Below are 17,252 nucleotides of genomic sequence, written 5' to 3'. Positions count from 1 at the left end.
GTTTCCTCTTTAAGAGCTTCTAGCTCTTTACCTGTATTCTCCTGCATTTCTTTGAGGGTGCTATTTATGTATTTCTTAAAGTCCTGTATCATCATCATGTTAAGTGATTTTAGATCTGAATATTGCGTTTCTGATGTGATGGTGTGTCCAGGACTTGCTATGGTGGGAGAATTGGGTTCTGATGATGGCAAGTGACCTTGGTTTGTGTTGTTTATTTTCTTACGCTTGCTCCCCAACCCCCACCATCTGGTGCTACCTGCCCTTGCTAAATCTGACTGGAGCCTGTCCTTTCTGTGATCCTGGTTGTGTCAGAACTCCTCAGAGTCAAGCTGTCTCTGTTATCCTGTGATCTTGGACTTGTTAGATCACCTGGGAGTGGGGCTTTCTCTGGGTGTTGTGGGACTGGCTGCAGAGCTTATGCCCAAGGTCTGCTTTGGACCCCAGCCCAGACAGACCAGAAGGAACTCGAGTCACTGGGCTGGTGAAATTCATTATTTTTAACAGCTGAGTAGTACTCCATTGTATAGATGTACCACATTTTCTGTATCCATTCCTCTGTTGAGGGACATCTGGGTTGTTTCCAGTTTCTGGCTATTATAAATAAGGCTGCTATGAACATAGTGGAGCATGTGTCCTTATTACATGTTGGAGCAAAGTGTGGATACTTTGTTCCTTCTTAAAAGGAGGAACAAAATACCCATGGAGAGAGTTGTAGGGACTAACTATGGAGCAGAGACTGAAGGAAGGACAATTCAGAGACTGCTCCACCTGGGAATCCTTCCCATATTCTGTCATCAAATCTAGACACTATTGTGGATGCCAGCAAGTGCTGGATGACAGGAGCCTGATATAGCTGTCCCCTGAGAGGCTCTGTCAGTACCCTACTAATACAGAAGTAGAGGCTCACAGCCATCCATTGGACTGAGCACAGGGTCCCCAGTGAAGGAACTAGAGAAAGGACCCAAGGAGCTGAAGGGTTTGGAGCCCCTTAGAATGAACAACAATATGAACTAACTAGTACCCTCAGAGCTTCCACGGACTAAACTACCAACCAAAGAATACACATGGTGGGACTCATGGCTCCAGTAGCATATGTATAGCAGAGGATGGCCAAGTCGGTCATCAATGGGAGGAGAGGCCCTTGGTCCTGTGAAGGTTTTATGCCCCAGAGTAGGGGAATGCCAGGGCCAGTAAGCAGGAGGGGATGGAGTGGTGAACAGGGGGAGGGGGAAGGGAACAGGGCTTTGTTTTAGTTTTCGTTATTTTATTTTTCTCTTTCTTTCTTTCTTTCTTTCTTTCTTTCTTTCTTTCTTTCTTTCTTTTTTGAGGGGAACCTGGGAAAGGAGATATTGTAAAAAAAGAAAACATCTAATAAAAAAAAATTAAAAAAAAAAAAAGAAACTCTGTTAGAGGTAGGGTGTGCTCAGTGAGTATAAGTGACAGGCAGTGCGACAAAGAATGACTCCCAACAAGAGAGGAGACATGTCTGTGTGTCAGCAGAGAGGCAAGAAGTAAGAGACACAGAGAAGATGGGGTGAGATATAGACAGGATATGTATTAGATACCAACATTGCAAACTAGACTATTTTGAAGCCATGTATAGGATTACTCCTTCAGTGGCATATTTGCTGTTCTGTGAATGAGAAAGTGCGTTTGGAAAAAAATAAGAGGGCACTTTTTCTGAAGGTTTTATGGTACACTCATAAAATTCACAGTAAAACTCACTTTTGCTTTATTTATTTAAAATGCGCTTTTATCTTACTTAATGTGCACTGCTGTTTTGCCTGCATGTATGTGTGTATGTGGTGCCTAGTCCTATGGAACTATACTTACAGACAGCTGTGAACTCCATGTTGTTGCTGGGAATTGAACCTGGGTCTCCTGGAAGAACAGTTAAAGCTCTTAACCACTGAGCCATCTCGCCAGACCCAAAACTCACTCTTTAAGACATACAATGTGGCATTTTTCAGGATGTTCACAAAGCTTTACAGCTGTTATCACTAATTCTAGGACTTATATACCCCCGCCAAATACACACACACACACACTCACACACACACTCACACACACTCACACACTTACACACTCACACACACTCACACGCACTCACTCACACTCACACACACACTCACATACACTCACACTCACACACACACACTGTCTCTGTACTTACCTTTACACATTCTCTCTTGCCCGGGCCAAACACTAGTCCACTCTCTCACCTGAGGCCTCACCTGTGTTGCTCATGTCATATGAAGGGAATCCTATAGTGTTTGGGTTTTGTGTTCTCAGCATGGTTATGATATAGTCACACATGTCAGTACTCTGTCCTTTTTTAAGAGTGAATAGCTTTTGTATGTACTGGGTATATGCCACATGTTGCTTCTCTGGGATCCACTGATAGACCTTTGGTTTATTTCCATGTTTTTGGCTATGAAAAGTAACAGTGCCGTAGACGTGGATACAAGAGTATTTACACGAAGGTGTCTTCAGTTCTTCCACGTATATATTTAGGAATAAAAATGCTGGGTTATCTTCTGTGTTCCAGCTTTGTGAGGAACTGCAAGATAACTTTGTGGAGTAGCTTCCTATTGTAGTCAGCTGTCTGTCATGGTGATCAAGCCCCTGATGAACCACTTAAGAAAAGGAATAGTTTATTTAGGATTACAGTTTAGGTGACCATTGTTAGTAGATCTTGGGAACACTAGAGAAGATATTTGTCATCTTTGCAACACTGAGGCTGATGTATGATATAAACACCCATGACTTATTGGTAATTTAACATGTGTAGGATTCTCATTCACTCACTCATGTATGTCTCTTTCTTTCTGTAATGAATGTGAAGGGGAAACATGTGGGTGCCAAGAATGCAAAACCCATCAGTGAGAATTATTCTTATCCACAGTGGGTTTTAGAACACATAAGCAATGTGTTTTACAAGGTGCGTACCCCACAGCCATGAGCCATGCTTCCGTTCTGCTGTAAAATTGCAACTATTCGAGCTAAGGAGAAAGAACCTGGCTCTCTTAATTCTAAAAGACCACATGTGCTTGCAAAGACATTTGCGTGTGTGTGTGTGTGTGTGTGTGTGTGTGTGGTGTATGTATGTGGATGTGTGTGTGGATGTGTGTGTGTGGATGTGTGTGTGTATATGTGTGTGTGTGGATGTGTGTGTATGTGGATGTGTGTGTGTGGATGTGTGTGTGTGGATGTGTGTGTGGATGTGTGTGTGTGAGTGTGTGTGTGGATGTGTGTGTGTGGATGTGAGTGTGTGGATGTGTGTGTGTGGATGTGTGTGTGTGGATGTGAGTGTGTGGATGTGTGTGTGGATGTGTGTGTGTGGATGTGTGTGTGGATGTGTGTGTGTGGATGTGAGTGTGTGGATGTGTGTGTGGATGTGTATACAGTGCATATCTGTACAGTTACAAGGAGAGGCTTTCAAGGAGTTAATCTGTCCACAAAAAAAATAAAGAAAAGAAAAAGAAAAGAGAAAATGGGGGAAACCACTCAGCAGTAAACTGACATGCCTTAACTGCTCTCATTGTATGATGCTTGTCTGTCAAGTTTGCCCCACCCTGTCTATGTGGATGGATTGGATCAGGACCTTGCCAGCCAGTCATTCACACCCTGGGTGGACTGTGGGCAGTCACCTTCTCCCCACATACTGCTCCAGATCACTAATCCGCCTGCCAGCACATCATCTAAATGTATTTTTGACATAGTGTTCTAAAGGAATGGTCGGGAAAGTATGCTAAAGGCTTCTGTCATTCGGATGCTTTGAGCTGTGACCTCCCATTGTGCAGTGGGACACTAAGCTGCGCTCAGGTTCCCTTTACAAAGCCAGATAGAACAGCCATTTAGTGGAGGTGGACTTGGGATTCTAGAACTTTCTTTCAGGATGTGGACAGCTTGCTCTAAACAAAGGAGGTAAAGGATAGAAAGATATAATACTCAGACTAGCTCAAACTAGCTGAGAGAATTTTAATGAATGAGGGATTGGTTGGATGAATAAGCAGCTAAGGTAGAAATTTTAAGAAGAATGGCTCAGCAGTCAGTGTGTTAATGGACATAGGTTACAGAGTGATTGTTATGAGCTCCGTAGAATATGTGTTGAGGTTTACATGGCTATGTAAGAATGCCATTCCCAGCTGGGCCCAACTCTTACTTAACTATGAAATTTTGTATAACTTCTGTACGTGAGAGAGAGACAGACACACACACACACACACACACACACACACACACACACACACACTGATATCAAGTGTGTGATATCACCATCAGGGATCTTCCTTTATCAATCTTTATCTTATTTTTAAGATACAGTTCTCACTGAACCTGGAAGTTACTGACTGAATTTCTGGCCACTGAATGTATTGGCCCCTAAGTAACAAATACTAAGTTTGCTTCCTCTTTGTGCCATAAACCAAGCTGGCTGAAGGTATGATGCAATAACAATCGAGGCAAACACAGCCCCACCTTTGTGGAATTCCCTGTATGGGCTAGGGTGGGCCCAGGAAAGGAAGACCAACTTTACATAGATGGGCATGCTGGGAAATGATTACAACAGGCAAGTGCTATGCAAAAAATACAGAGTGCTAAGAGAGAATGAAGCAAAGGATCTAATGTGACCTGTCCATCAAGAAAGACTCTTCTGAAGCTCTGTCATCAAAGCTGGGATCTTAAGTAATAAGTGAAGTCAAACAGCTAGAAATATACAGAGGTTGGGGTGGCTCAGCAGGGAAAGGACTTGCTATGAAGCCTGGCGACCTGAGTTCAGTCCCTGGGAGTCACATGGTGGGTGAGGAGGTCCTGCTCCCACAAGTTGTCCTCTGATTTCCATGTGCATGAATATGCATGTACACATAGTAAATAAAATAAGCAAACAAACAAATAAATAAATCTTTTAATATGCAGAGGTTCAATAGATAGAAAGAACCTGACCCAGCAGTTGGCTGAGCAATATAGACAGGCAGCCTTTGGGTTGTCTTTGCTCTTTTCAAAGCTATATTAAAGCTTTCTTTGCTCATCTAAATGCATATGCACTGGAAGATGTTCTATATGATCCACATTAGCTAAGAAGCTTCAGAATGAATGTGAGCACATACAGTTCAGTCTAATTAAGACAATGAGTAATAGGACTTACGTGCATCCTTCAGATGTAACATAAAATCGAGGTTATCACTTCAGATTCTGAATCTCTAAGCATATGTGAATTGCATTATTGTTCTCCATCCGTTTTGGAGCACCTTTACCCAAGATGGGCCAGGCTGTGCTCTTGGCCAGCTGGCAGTCCTCCACACGGGAGCTGCTGCTTTTACAGACTGCTCCTCCATGGCAGTCCTCCCATGGCAGCTGCTTCTTTACAGACTCTGCAACCAGGTCCTGTCCCAAGACTCATTCCAGAGTCTATTCTTGTTCAACATAGATTTTTTTATCATAGTATAGAAAGTATGATAAAACAATAATCATGTGTCTGGGCTAGGCTGTCTTTATTGTCCACCTGACCTGATCGAGAGTCACCGGAGAGATGATATGGCTCATCTCAGGGTTTACTGTGAGGGTGATTCCAGAAATTAACTGAGGGGGATAGATCTTCTCGGGACATGGGTGGGCCTGTTAGGCTGGGGATTGGAGCCAAATGAAATAAAAAGAGAGAATGAGAAAAGCTGATTAGATTTAAACCTGCTTCCCATTTCTGCTTCCTTGTCTGCTGAGGTGTGAGCCAGCCCCTCCACAGCCACCCTGGCTCCATGGAACTACCTACCACCATACCTTCCTCTCCATTGTGGGCTGTGTCCTTTCAAACTGAGAGCCAAAATCAATCTTGCCTCCCGTAAATAACTTTGTGTCAGGCATTTGGCCACACTGATAAGAAACGTAGCTAATACTTCTGCCAAATAAAAACTCCCTAATTGGAACTAATTGCAGAAAGGCTGATGGGTAATTGTCAAAGAGCTAATTATGAAAATTTTCCAGTCTCATATTTAATACATTCAACACCATCTGTTGTCACAAAGCTCATGCTGAATGAGTTTATCCAGGTCAGTTGTCATCTGGGGCTAATAAGAACTTCATTAACCTACAGTTTTCTAGGCAACATGCCACGCTGGCCTGATAGCCTTTCTACCCTCACTTGCTAGTCCTCATGCATGTAGAAAAAGACCTGTCACTGCAGAATCAAAGAACTCCATTATAAGATCACATAGAAAGGCAGAAACACGCACAAACTTCCATCCTAATGCCTGGATATGTTAAAATCCCAGGCTATCTGTGGGAGCAAGAAAAGTGGGGACCTCTCTGTCATAAAGAACAAGCAGCCCCCTGCATTACCCTAGCTCTTACTCTTTTAAACTCCCTCCACAAGGATGCCTTCACAGAAATTCACCAAAACAAGGGGGAAAAATCTTTTCCCATTGTTTACCTTATTTTTAAAGCCTATAGAATCACTCCTTTCATAGAAAAGAAAACAAGTCTCAGATATTTCAGTCCTGTGTGCCCTTCTTTGCATTTTGGGGCTCATCCAGTGCCAAGGTGTAGGAAGCAGCATTGTATATGCCAGTGACTCTGGGCATGATGCCCTGGGCCCTGCCTTTCTTTGGTTCTCTCCCTCCCTCATACTCGTCTTTCAGTAGTATTGGTCAGGATTGAACAGATGTCGTTCTTGACTTCCATGATATCACTTTTCTCCTTTGTTTTCTACCTGTATGTCTAGTCCTTGGTTAGCTCTTGTTTGGGCAACTCATTATTGATCTTATTTCCCCCTTTTCTTTAAACTATCTACCCTCTCTTAGTAGAAGATTGCACTTGACCCTTGGCTTGACCTTCTGAAGTTTAGACTATAACAAGAACTCTACTCCGTATTTCTCCACCAAGTAGGCATTTCAGTTGTTCATATCCTATCCAGAGCTCTAAATCTGTGCTATCCAGCATGTGACTCTTAACATTAACTAAAGTTAGATAAAACTAGAAAATCATTTCTTTGGTTAACTAGCCATGTTTTGCTAGTGGCTACAATATTAGAAAATAGAGAAAATGAGTATTTCCAAAATTAGAAAATTCTGTTTCCCAACACCCTAGATAAATTTACTTTTCCAAAGCTATAGTTTTATCAGGGTCCTTGGATTAGCTAGGGCTCTCTAATGAAAACAACAACAACAACAACAAAAAGACAATAGGTAGTGATTGATTGGTTGCTTGGTTAGCATAGGTTCATGAGACTAAGGAGACTTGCCCCACAATCTGCCATCTGGAAGGCAGAGAAAGCCAGGGAATTCAGTGACATAATTCAGTCTACATGTAAAGGCATGTAAGCCAGAGGAGCCAATGGTGTGTAGATGCATGTCTAAAGGTGGGGAAAACCAACAGTTCAGCTCCAGCCATCAGGTAGGAAGCAAAAGAAGTAATTTTTTCTGTCATCCATGTCTTATTCTATTCAAACTCTCAGCAGATTTTATGCTACCCACCCATATTGGGGAGAGCTGCCTACTTCACTAACTCCACCAATTTAAATAGCAATTTCTTTCAGAGATGCCCTCTAAGACATACTTAGAAACTGTGGTCAACCAGAAATCTCAGCACCCAATAACTCAGTCAAATTAACAAAGAAAATCAACCTTTGCAACTCCCATTTCAAAGAGCGGTGTCACTACCTACCCAGTCCTCAAGTCAAAAACCAGAAATGTTCTGGAATCTTCTAACTTCATCTGTGAACCCAACATATCTTCAAAACATGGCCCACCTCTATCCAGTAACCTTGGACACCTATGTTCCTCGGGTAGATAGGAACCCCTCCTTAGTCCACCCCCTCATCTGCCTGTTTCTGCTCTTAATCATACAACCCATCTCCAGCAGCAACCAGAGTGAATGGGGCAGAGGATGTATGAGATCAAAATACACTCTACGAAATCCCCAAAGAGCTAATAAAAACATTTACTCTTTTGAGAATACTCTGTTTTGATCTGTACCCTCTTTTTAATTGGATTATTTGTTTCCTTTGATGCCCAGTTGTTTGAATTCTTGATATTTTTCAGATATTAGCCCTCTAGTGGATGTGTAGTTGCTAAAAAAAAAAAAAAAAAAAAAAAAAGTCTTTTCCTAGTTTGTAGCCTGATGCTTTGTCTAAATGACAGTATCCTTCACCTTTCAGAAGCTTTTCAGTTTCATGAGGTCCCATTCATTATTGTCCTTTCCTGTGTGCACCGCATCTCCTATTCTTCTCTTTGGTACTGGAGATCAAACCTATGGCTTCCACTGCCAATCCCATTGTCCTTCCTCTTTTTATAAAGTTACTAGTAACTAGGATAAATGGCTTTTCCTTAGTTAACTCTTTTCAAAGACCTTGCCTCCAACTAGAGCCACTGAGGCATACTGTAGAGTTAAGATTCCAATATATACATTTTAGGGTGGAGACACAGTTCAGTCCCCTGGCATGAAATATAAAGACAAACTAGCCAGAATCAAGATTTAATGGTACACAGTGGGTTAAACTTTTCTGGTCCATTAGATGTGTTTTGTGTTTTGGAAATTTCTGAACAGATTGAAGCTTGGCAGAGATTGTGAAATAGAGTTCTAAGAATAAATTGTTTTTGAAATTATTAAAGTAGGATTTGACAAAGGAGAAAGTACTGGTAGCAAAGGTGAGGTGCAATAGTCTCAATGTCATTGTTAAGGTAGAGGGAGTCCCCCAGTAGTGGGGTGTGTGGGGACCAAGAATGGGAACAATGGGCTAGGATGGGAGAAGGAGGGGCTACCCTGACTGACAGAGGGAAGTTGCAGGCAAGCCTGAGTTGAGACTTGATTGATGCAAAGGTGGAGAAGGGAAACATGACCTTGTTCTGGCCAGCATTAAAAACTGTCCTTACCTCTGCCCTCTGGGCTCAGGGATTCTCCATTGAGAAACACTTTGTTGGCAGAGTCTCTTAATAACAACTTGTATGGTTCGAGAAGACCTTCCCTCAGCGCTATTCTCAGGAAACATGTTTCTAGCCCTGGTTGAGATGGAAGGGGTATATGAAGACCACATTGCTCCTGTACCGTGCCAGTATGTCTTCCTCCTGTGCAGTCCCTGCCTCATTATAGGACAGTCTTATGCAGCGCCTTATGATAATCTATTGTACCTGCAGCATAGCACTCTTTAGTTGGCATCTTGTTAGTCATTCACATCTAGTCAACTGTCTATGGTAGATTAGTGAAGCCCATTCCCAGCCATGCTATGGGCACTTCCTTTTGTGAATGTGTGGGTGGTGTTGTTAGAAGGTCTAATAGTTGCCTTTCTCAATACTGTTACTAAATACCTGACAACAAACAACTTAAGTGAAGAGATGATTTTGGCTTCTAGTTTAGGGCAGCAGTTCTCAGTCTTCCTAACGCTGAGGCCCCTCGGTATAGTTCCTCATGGCCCCCAACTATAAAATTATCCCATTTCTACTTCAGAACTGTAATTTTGCCACTGTTATGAATTGCAATGTAAATATCTAATGTTCTGGATATAAACACAGGTTGAGAAATGCTGGTTTAAGGGGATATAGCCCATTATAGTAGACAGGGCATAGCAGCAGGAACATGAAGTAGCTGTCCACGTTGGGTCCACAGTCAGGGTAGGAAGATGGCACACGAAGTATACTACCAAAGTCCCCATTCCGTGCCTCTCAATGAGTCACTTCCTCTAGTGAGGTTCCATAGCAGCAGCACCTGCTAGGACAAGGGTTCAAAAGTGTAAGCTGATGGCTAACGTTTCACATCCACTCAGTAACAGTTTTACATACAACTTGGCATAATAATAAGCATCACATTTTAACAGAACACAGTCTTTTAAAATCAGATAGTGGGGGCTAAGGAAGCAGGCAACATACTTCCTATGCGAGCTTCTGGATTTGTGTTGGACTCCCAGCATCCAGAATCGGGTGAGTGAAACGGATGGATCTCGGGGGTCTCACTGGCCAGCCAGCCTAATCAAATCAGCGAGCATAAGATTCAGTGAGAGAGCTGATCTCAAAAAGAAAGGTGGAAAGGGATTGAGGGAGATACTCAACATTGACCTCTGGCCTCCACACATACACACATTGGCCTCCACATACCGATACAAGTGCACATGTGTGTGTGTGCATGCACAACAGGAGATACAGGAGGGGAAAAGAGAGAGAATGAGGTGGATAAGTCAAGTACATGGGAACAATAGGGTTTGCACTGTACTATAACTCCTGGTGTCCAGACAAAGTTACGAGGTACAGTAGTCTATAATAGGGCAAAAAAGCTTAAAGTTTTCTCAGTATGGTAACTTTTGAAATGATATCATGTCTCTTGACAGTTATTTTTTTCCATTCATGGAGATTTACATGGCTTAAAAGTTTTACAAATAAACTGAAATTGTACTGAGATTATGATATCAAAGTATTTCATATTTGCATATTTAAAATTGACACACTATGATAGCATATACTATAATAGGCAGAGGATGAGAGACTGTGTGGGAGTGTTGGATGCTGCTCTAGAGGACATCAGAACTGGAAGTCAGGAGAGGGAAGAAATCTAGACCATCTCTTTTGTCTTGTTTTCTTGGTGTCTGATAGCTAGTTTGTCTTCCTATGTCTGTATTCCCTAGGTTGAACCTCCCCCTCCATGGCTACTTCTATAAGTTGGCCTTCTGAAGCTCACTGAAAATTAATACTCATTATGATGTTTAGATTCTGACCATGTGGGACCTTTAGGAAATGATTAGGGGAGGCTGGGGATGAAGCTCAATAGAAAAGTACTTGCTTTGTGAGCATGAAGACCTAGCTTTGATCCCAACATTCACATAGGAAAAGCTTTCAAGTGAGACAGTGTCTTAGTTTGGGTGTTATTGCTGTGAAGAGACACGATGACCACGACAACTCTTATAAGGACAACATTGAGTTGGGGCTGGCTTACAGGTCAGAGGCTCAGTCCGTTATCATCACAGTGGGAAGCATGGCAGCATTCAGGCAGGCATGGGGCTGGAGGAAAGGTCTACGTCTGGATCCAGAAGCAGCTAGGAAGAGACTGTCTTCTGCGGGCAGCCAGGAGGAGGGTCCCTTCTGTACTGGGCAGATAGCAAGGCCCATGGCAGCACATAACATCCTTTGATGCTCTTGCTTTCATGGTACTAGGAGCCCTCAAAGCCCACCTACATAGTGACACACTTCCTACAGTGAGGCCACACCTATTCCAACAAGGCCACACCTCCTAATAGTGCCAATTCCCATTGGGCCAAGCATATACAAACCACCACCGAAAGTATGTACCTGTAATGGTAGTGTTGAAAAGGTGAACACAGAATTCTCCCTGAGAGGTTTACTGGCAAGACTAGACATCTGGCATTGACTCTGGACTTTCACGTGCATGTATACTCGTGTACACACATGCTGGCATGTACACACACATATATATATATATAAACACAGAGGTGCTTAAGGCTCTAATCTCATCTATGAATAAGTCTGTTTGTATAATGAATGACTAGTGACTAGTGATTCTTTCAAGTGAGTTATGATAAAAAACTGTTTTGACTGGATCTCTTGGTATTAATTTTAGACTCCATGCAGTAGCCTACATAACTTCAGACTCTGCCAGCAACAAGTCTGTCACCAGAAACAGCCTCTTGACCTTGGGCCACAAGCATAGCCAAGATAAAAGCCATCTTTGTAACTCACCTAATCTATATTATGCTAATAGCAATAGAAGACAAAGACAACTACCATTAATTCATTGCACCCCACAATCCATTCTTAGGGTTCTCCTCCCTTTCCCAAATCTCCTGACACCTCACCCCATCCTAATTCCATTCTGATATTTTAACATGGAACTTTAAAGCTTTACAGCAGAGGCTTGCCATAGTTGAGTTCTGCTAAGACGGCAGCCACTCCATACAGCCCACACAGGTCAGCCGGCCGCAGGATGAGACCTGTCTTGCCATGAGTAAACTCTTCTCTGATGATTCTGGAACAGTATAATTTTTCATATCTGCTTCACAAGTGGTTTCAAGAATAAGAAGGTATCTTGCTCAATGTAGGGAAATACATTTTCTCACAGCCCTGGGTGGTGGGGGTGGGGGAGGAGGACTGGAAGTATAGGTTCATTCCCCCGGGAGCTCTCTTCTTGGCTTGTAGTATCCTCTGTGGCAGGTGGGACAGAGATCTCCTTATAAGGATCTAATTCCATCATGGAAGGTCCCACCTTATGACCTTACCTCAACCTAAGGATGTCCCCAGGGTCTGCCCCAAATGCTATCACTTTAAGACTTGCAGCTTCCAAGGAGGAATTGAGAGATGTATCTGTTTCGTAACAGTGGGCTTTGAAAATGCATGCCTCCTGAGATTTTTTTTGAAAGTATAAAGTGATTTGCACATTTAAGATTTCTTTTTAAATTAATATTGTTACTTTTCCTGTCAAGTTTCTAAACATTTCCCCAGAGCCCTGGTTTCTAAGGAAACCAAATTCTTCCTGAGCGATGTTCAGAAGTAGAATTCTGATGTAATCTGAAGTTTAAGAAGTAGAATCTTAAATGTGCAGATAGCAAGGCCCATGGCAGCACATACCATCCTTTGATGCTCTTGCTTTCGTAGCACACTACCCCATGGCAAGTCACACATTTTCATCTTACAGAATCCATCAAAACCTTAAATATCCCATGTTAAAAAAAAAAAAAAAGACCTTTCAAGAGTAGGAAGCACATGACAGGTCATGAGGTGGGAGGGGTCGTGAGGTGGGCGGGATCATGAGGAGGGAGGGGTCATGAGGTGGGAGGGATCATGAGGTGGGAGTGGTCGTGAGGAGGGAGGGATCATGAGGTGGGAGGGATCATGAGGTGGGAGGGGTCGTGTGGTGGGAAGGGTCATGAGGAGGGAGGGGTCGTGAGGTGGGAGGGGTCATGAGGAGGGAGGGGTCATGAGGTAGGAGGGGTCATGAGGTAGGAGGGGTCATGAGGTGGGAGGTCGTGTGGTGGGAAGGGTCATGAGGAGGGAGGGGTCGTGAGGTGGGAGGGGTCATGAGGTGGGAGGGGTCATGAGGTGGGAGGGGTAAGGATTATTGCTAGCCCTCCAGCTTCTGCAAAGAGAAGAGGTGGTCACAGGCTGGCCAGCACCATTGGAAGGTAGATCGATGCTTAGGGATAAGGACAATCTTACCCCTCTGCAGCTGATGCTACTCAGCTACGGCCAAGCGCATAGATCCACTGATGAGTGATGGGCAGCCAGGAGAAGTGGATTGAGCACTGAAAATGCCCGTGGGGCATCCACACTCACCATGACCCACAGCTACAGTCTTCCTATGGTAGTACACCCCCCTGGCTCTGCAGAGTGTCAGATATTGAAACACCCTGGTTTTCTAGAAACCCAACAGAGAATGTAGAAACTTTGTATCACTTGACAAGACCGGAAGTTTTAGGAGCTCGGTTGTTGCAGGATAGATTGTTTAGACAGCATGGTCGACTAAGATGCTGTCATCTCTATTGTTTTAACTTCCTTCTGCTCTTTGGATTGCTTTTTATTTCTCCTGGGTGCCACTCCTATCTAGATTGTCAGTTTTCTCTGCAAGGAAAACATTACCCAAGTGCGTTATTTCTTGGAACGACAGGTAATAGAATAAAACTGAAAACCACGGGTCTTTTATAGCTGCAGTTGTTTTTATTTTCATTACTAGCTTTCACAGAGAGTTTCCGTCGATCCATTATTGCACATTAATTGCCATGACTTGCAGAAAGTGAATCATACCTTCCAGTCTGTGTGTGCACTGCCGACGTCTGTCTCTTACTGTATTAAAACTATAAAAAAGAAAAGAGTGGTTTTAAAAGCTTGTTTACGGTTTTAATATTTCTAATAAACAAATGTTTCATGTGGTTTTGAAATTTTGGGAATTTTTTAATAGTACACCCCTTGAGTTTCTTTCCACCAGGCTTTAATTGTTTGGATAGAGCAATGTTCTTTTAGTGATACATATATTCTCAAACTTTGAAGGTAACTGGTTGAGTTGTTTCTGTTCTGGGCTGTGTGATGCAGTGCCCTCCTTTTCATTGTTTTACTTTGAGTCAAGATTTCACCATGTAGCCCAGGCTAGCCCCAAACTTCCCCCAAACTTCCAGTCTCTGCATCTTAAGTCTTGGGTTTGGGGTGTATATCACAGCACCTGGCACAGCGTCCTTTCCCCACCTTCGTTCTTTCCTATACATCTCCAGTGGCTTTGAGAGTCTGATAGCCTTCAAGGGTGTGCACCTATTCCTTGTTGAAAGATTCATCCATCCATTTAAATAGGTAGAAAGACACAGGTCTGAACAGCTAAAGGGTACTCATGTACTCAGTGTTTTATAGCTTAAAATTAATCAAAGACCCAGCCCCTCCCCCCTTGCAGAGACCAGTGTTTGGCTCCCGATGCTGTCTTCTCATGTAAGACGCACACCCCTTTCACATACACACAGACAAAGACATCACAGTCCAATGTCATATGCTCATATTGGGTGATGGTTAGCCAGGGAGGCCATTTTGACTTTATGTTGTCATGACACAATAGAAAAGAGAGGGCCAACTTCAGGAAAGATTCCTAAGAATTGCTGCAGCACAAAGCTTGGGGTTTTGTTTGTTTGTTGGCCTACTTTTCTTTTATTCCAGACATATTTACTGCTGTGACATGGGGACCTCTTCTAGGCATTCCTTCTAGAGAAGAGGTTGGGCAAGTTCTAAATTCAGATCTTGGGTTGGGTTCATGTTTTAAAATTACTTTTAAAACTTAAGTTTGTTCTTTCATCCTACTGAGAACTCTTAGTGATGATTTTACCTGCCTCATTCAGCAGCCCTCCATGTTTCTAATGTCTTTTATTTGTTTCACAGTGTGTCTGGTGGAGAACTCTTTGATCGGATAGTGGAGAAGGGGTTTTACACAGAGAAAGATGCCAGCACTCTCATCCGCCAGGTCCTGGATGCTGTGTACTATCTCCACAGAATGGGCATCGTCCACAGGGACCTCAAGGTGAGGCCATTGCTCAGCAACACCATGCAGCCATTTCACACCCACAATGCACTTGCTGGAGAAGGCCCACTATGGTGAAAGGATACAGTTTTGAGAAGAGACATGTAGAAATGGCAGTTGTGCAGTTTTGGGGTATCAGTGCCTTGAGGCCCAGAAATAGCTTAAAAGAGAATGAGGATCGACACTGTTGGCCATGGTTTGCAAGCTTCTGTGACCCTCAGGTAGCCCATGGCGACACAGAGAGGTTGTGTATTAATTCAAGACCTTTCAAAAAATGTTCTGTAGAGGGAAGGAAATCCATGGAGACCCTTCACTCCCTGACTTGATTTTTTTTTCTGCCAGTTTGACCTAAGATAGGGTTATCAGGGAAGAGGGATCCTCAATTAAGGATTGGCCTGCAGGCAAGACTATGGGGGCATTTGGGATCAATGATTAATGTGTGAGAGCCAAATCCACTATAGGCAGTGCCACCACTGGGTTGTATGAGAAAAAAAAAAAAGGCAAGCTGAGTGAACCTTGGAGATCAAGCCAGTCAGAGGCACTCCTCCATGGCTTCTGAATCAATTCCGGCCTCCAGGTTCCTACTTGGAGTTCCTTCTCTGACTTCCCTCAATGATAGGTTGTAACTTGGAGGTTGTAAGATGATATAAGCCCTTTCCTACCTAGGACACCCCCCGGAGGAGCTCTTCAGAGTCATGCCCCACCTCCAGCCACCTTTAAACACACCAGCCAATGAAAGAGGAGACAGCACAGAATAGAGAAAGAAGGTGTACAGTCCCGTAGACTGAAGGAGCTTACAGGCACATGTGCAGTCCAGTAGACTGAAGGAGCTTACGGGTACATGTGCAGTCCAGTAGACTGAAGGAGCTTACAGGTACATGTGCAGTCCAGTAGACTGAAGGAGCTTACGGGTACATGTGCAGTCCAGTAGACTGAAGGAGTTTACGGGTACAACTGTCTTCTGGTGTCCTGAAGGCTCCCTTCTCCCCGTCTCCTCCCCCCTCCCACTTCCTCTTCTGTTTCCTCTCTTCTCCTCTTCCTGACTCACCTCCTCTCTTCCCGCTCTTGCACCGTCTCTCCGTTTTCTTCCCTTCCTTCCAGGTACTTTTTTTTTTTTTAGGTAGAATTTCACTATATAGCCAGAGCAGGCTCAAGAACTCCAGATGTCTAGCCTCTGCATCCTGGGTGAGGAGACAATAAGTAAGCATATTTCCCTTGCGGGGTGAAGATATCGTAATCCTTCATCTATTAGCATGGACATGTTTGGACTTTATAGTGGCCATCTTGGTGTCCCATTACCCCCCTCCCCAGGTCTCAGTAGTGATCACATACAAAAGCTGCAAAGACAGTGAGGGCATGACTGTTGAGCCAGGCTTTGATGTGACTCCAGGCTATGATCTTACAGGTCCAGCCTCCACAGTCTACGGCATGAATGAGGCAGACATCCACCCTCTAGCATATATGCACCTACTCAAAGTATAAGGACTGCATTGCAACCATGGTGCCCTTAGCACCGGGAAGATAGAGTCAGTCAGGCCTTCTGGAAGTACATCCATTGCAGTCAGAGGGATGGGGATTGCAACCATGGTGCCCTTAGCATTGGGAAGATAGAGTCAGTCAGGCCTTCTGGAAGTACATCCATTACAGTCAGAGAGATAGGGATGATGATCTTGACAACTGGGCTAATCCTGGTGGCAGAACACAGTGGCTGTGTTAGGATTTTTGTATGATCCCTTTCTGAGGCTCCAAGGAGTTTCCTCCATATGGTATTTATTAAAGTTCATCAACCCCTAAGAACAAGAAAGCCAGGTTGGTGAGATGGCTCAGTGGTTAAGAGCACTGACTGCTCTTCTGAAGGTCCTGAGTTCAAATCCCAGCAACCACATGGTGGCTCACAACCATCTGTAATGAGATCTGATGCCCTCTTCTGGTGTGTCTAAAGACAGCTACAGTGTACTTACATATAATAATAAATAAATCTTTGGGCCGAAGTGAGCAGGGCCCAAGCAAGTGGGGCTAGAGTGAGTGGGGCCAGAGCGAGCAGAGATCCTGAGTTCAAGTCTCAGCAACCACATGATAGCTCACAACCATCTGTCCAGCTACAGTGTACTCATATACATACAGTAAATAAATAAATGTTTTTTTTTTTAAAAAAAAAAAAAAAGAAAGCTGGGCGGGGTGGTACACACCTTTAATCCCAGCACTTGGAAAGCAGGCGGATTTCTGTGAGTTCGAGGCCAGCCTGGTGTACAGAGTGAGTTCCAGGACAGCCA

At 43.6% G+C, this 17,252-nt stretch overlaps 1 protein-coding gene across 5 annotated transcripts in view; it reads left to right on the top strand.

Annotated features, from left to right (window-relative positions):
- Camk1d (calcium/calmodulin dependent protein kinase ID) overlaps window positions 1-17,252 on the top strand; it is a 509,557-nt gene that overhangs the window by 429,044 nt on the left and 63,261 nt on the right. For all 5 annotated transcript variants that reach the window (XM_031358638.1, XM_031358637.1, XM_031358639.1 and 2 more), the window contains one exon: window positions 14,841-14,979. In XM_031358638.1, coding sequence (XP_031214498.1) covers window positions 14,841-14,979 — 139 coding nt within the window. The remainder of the gene's footprint in view (window positions 1-14,840; window positions 14,980-17,252) is intronic.

This window comes from Mastomys coucha, unplaced genomic scaffold (genome assembly GCF_008632895.1).
Source record: "Mastomys coucha isolate ucsf_1 unplaced genomic scaffold, UCSF_Mcou_1 pScaffold7, whole genome shotgun sequence".
Taxonomy (NCBI): Eukaryota; Metazoa; Chordata; class Mammalia; order Rodentia; family Muridae; genus Mastomys; species Mastomys coucha.
The sequence above is the reverse complement of the archived record's forward strand: the minus strand, read 5'-3'. Positions and strand labels throughout refer to the sequence as shown.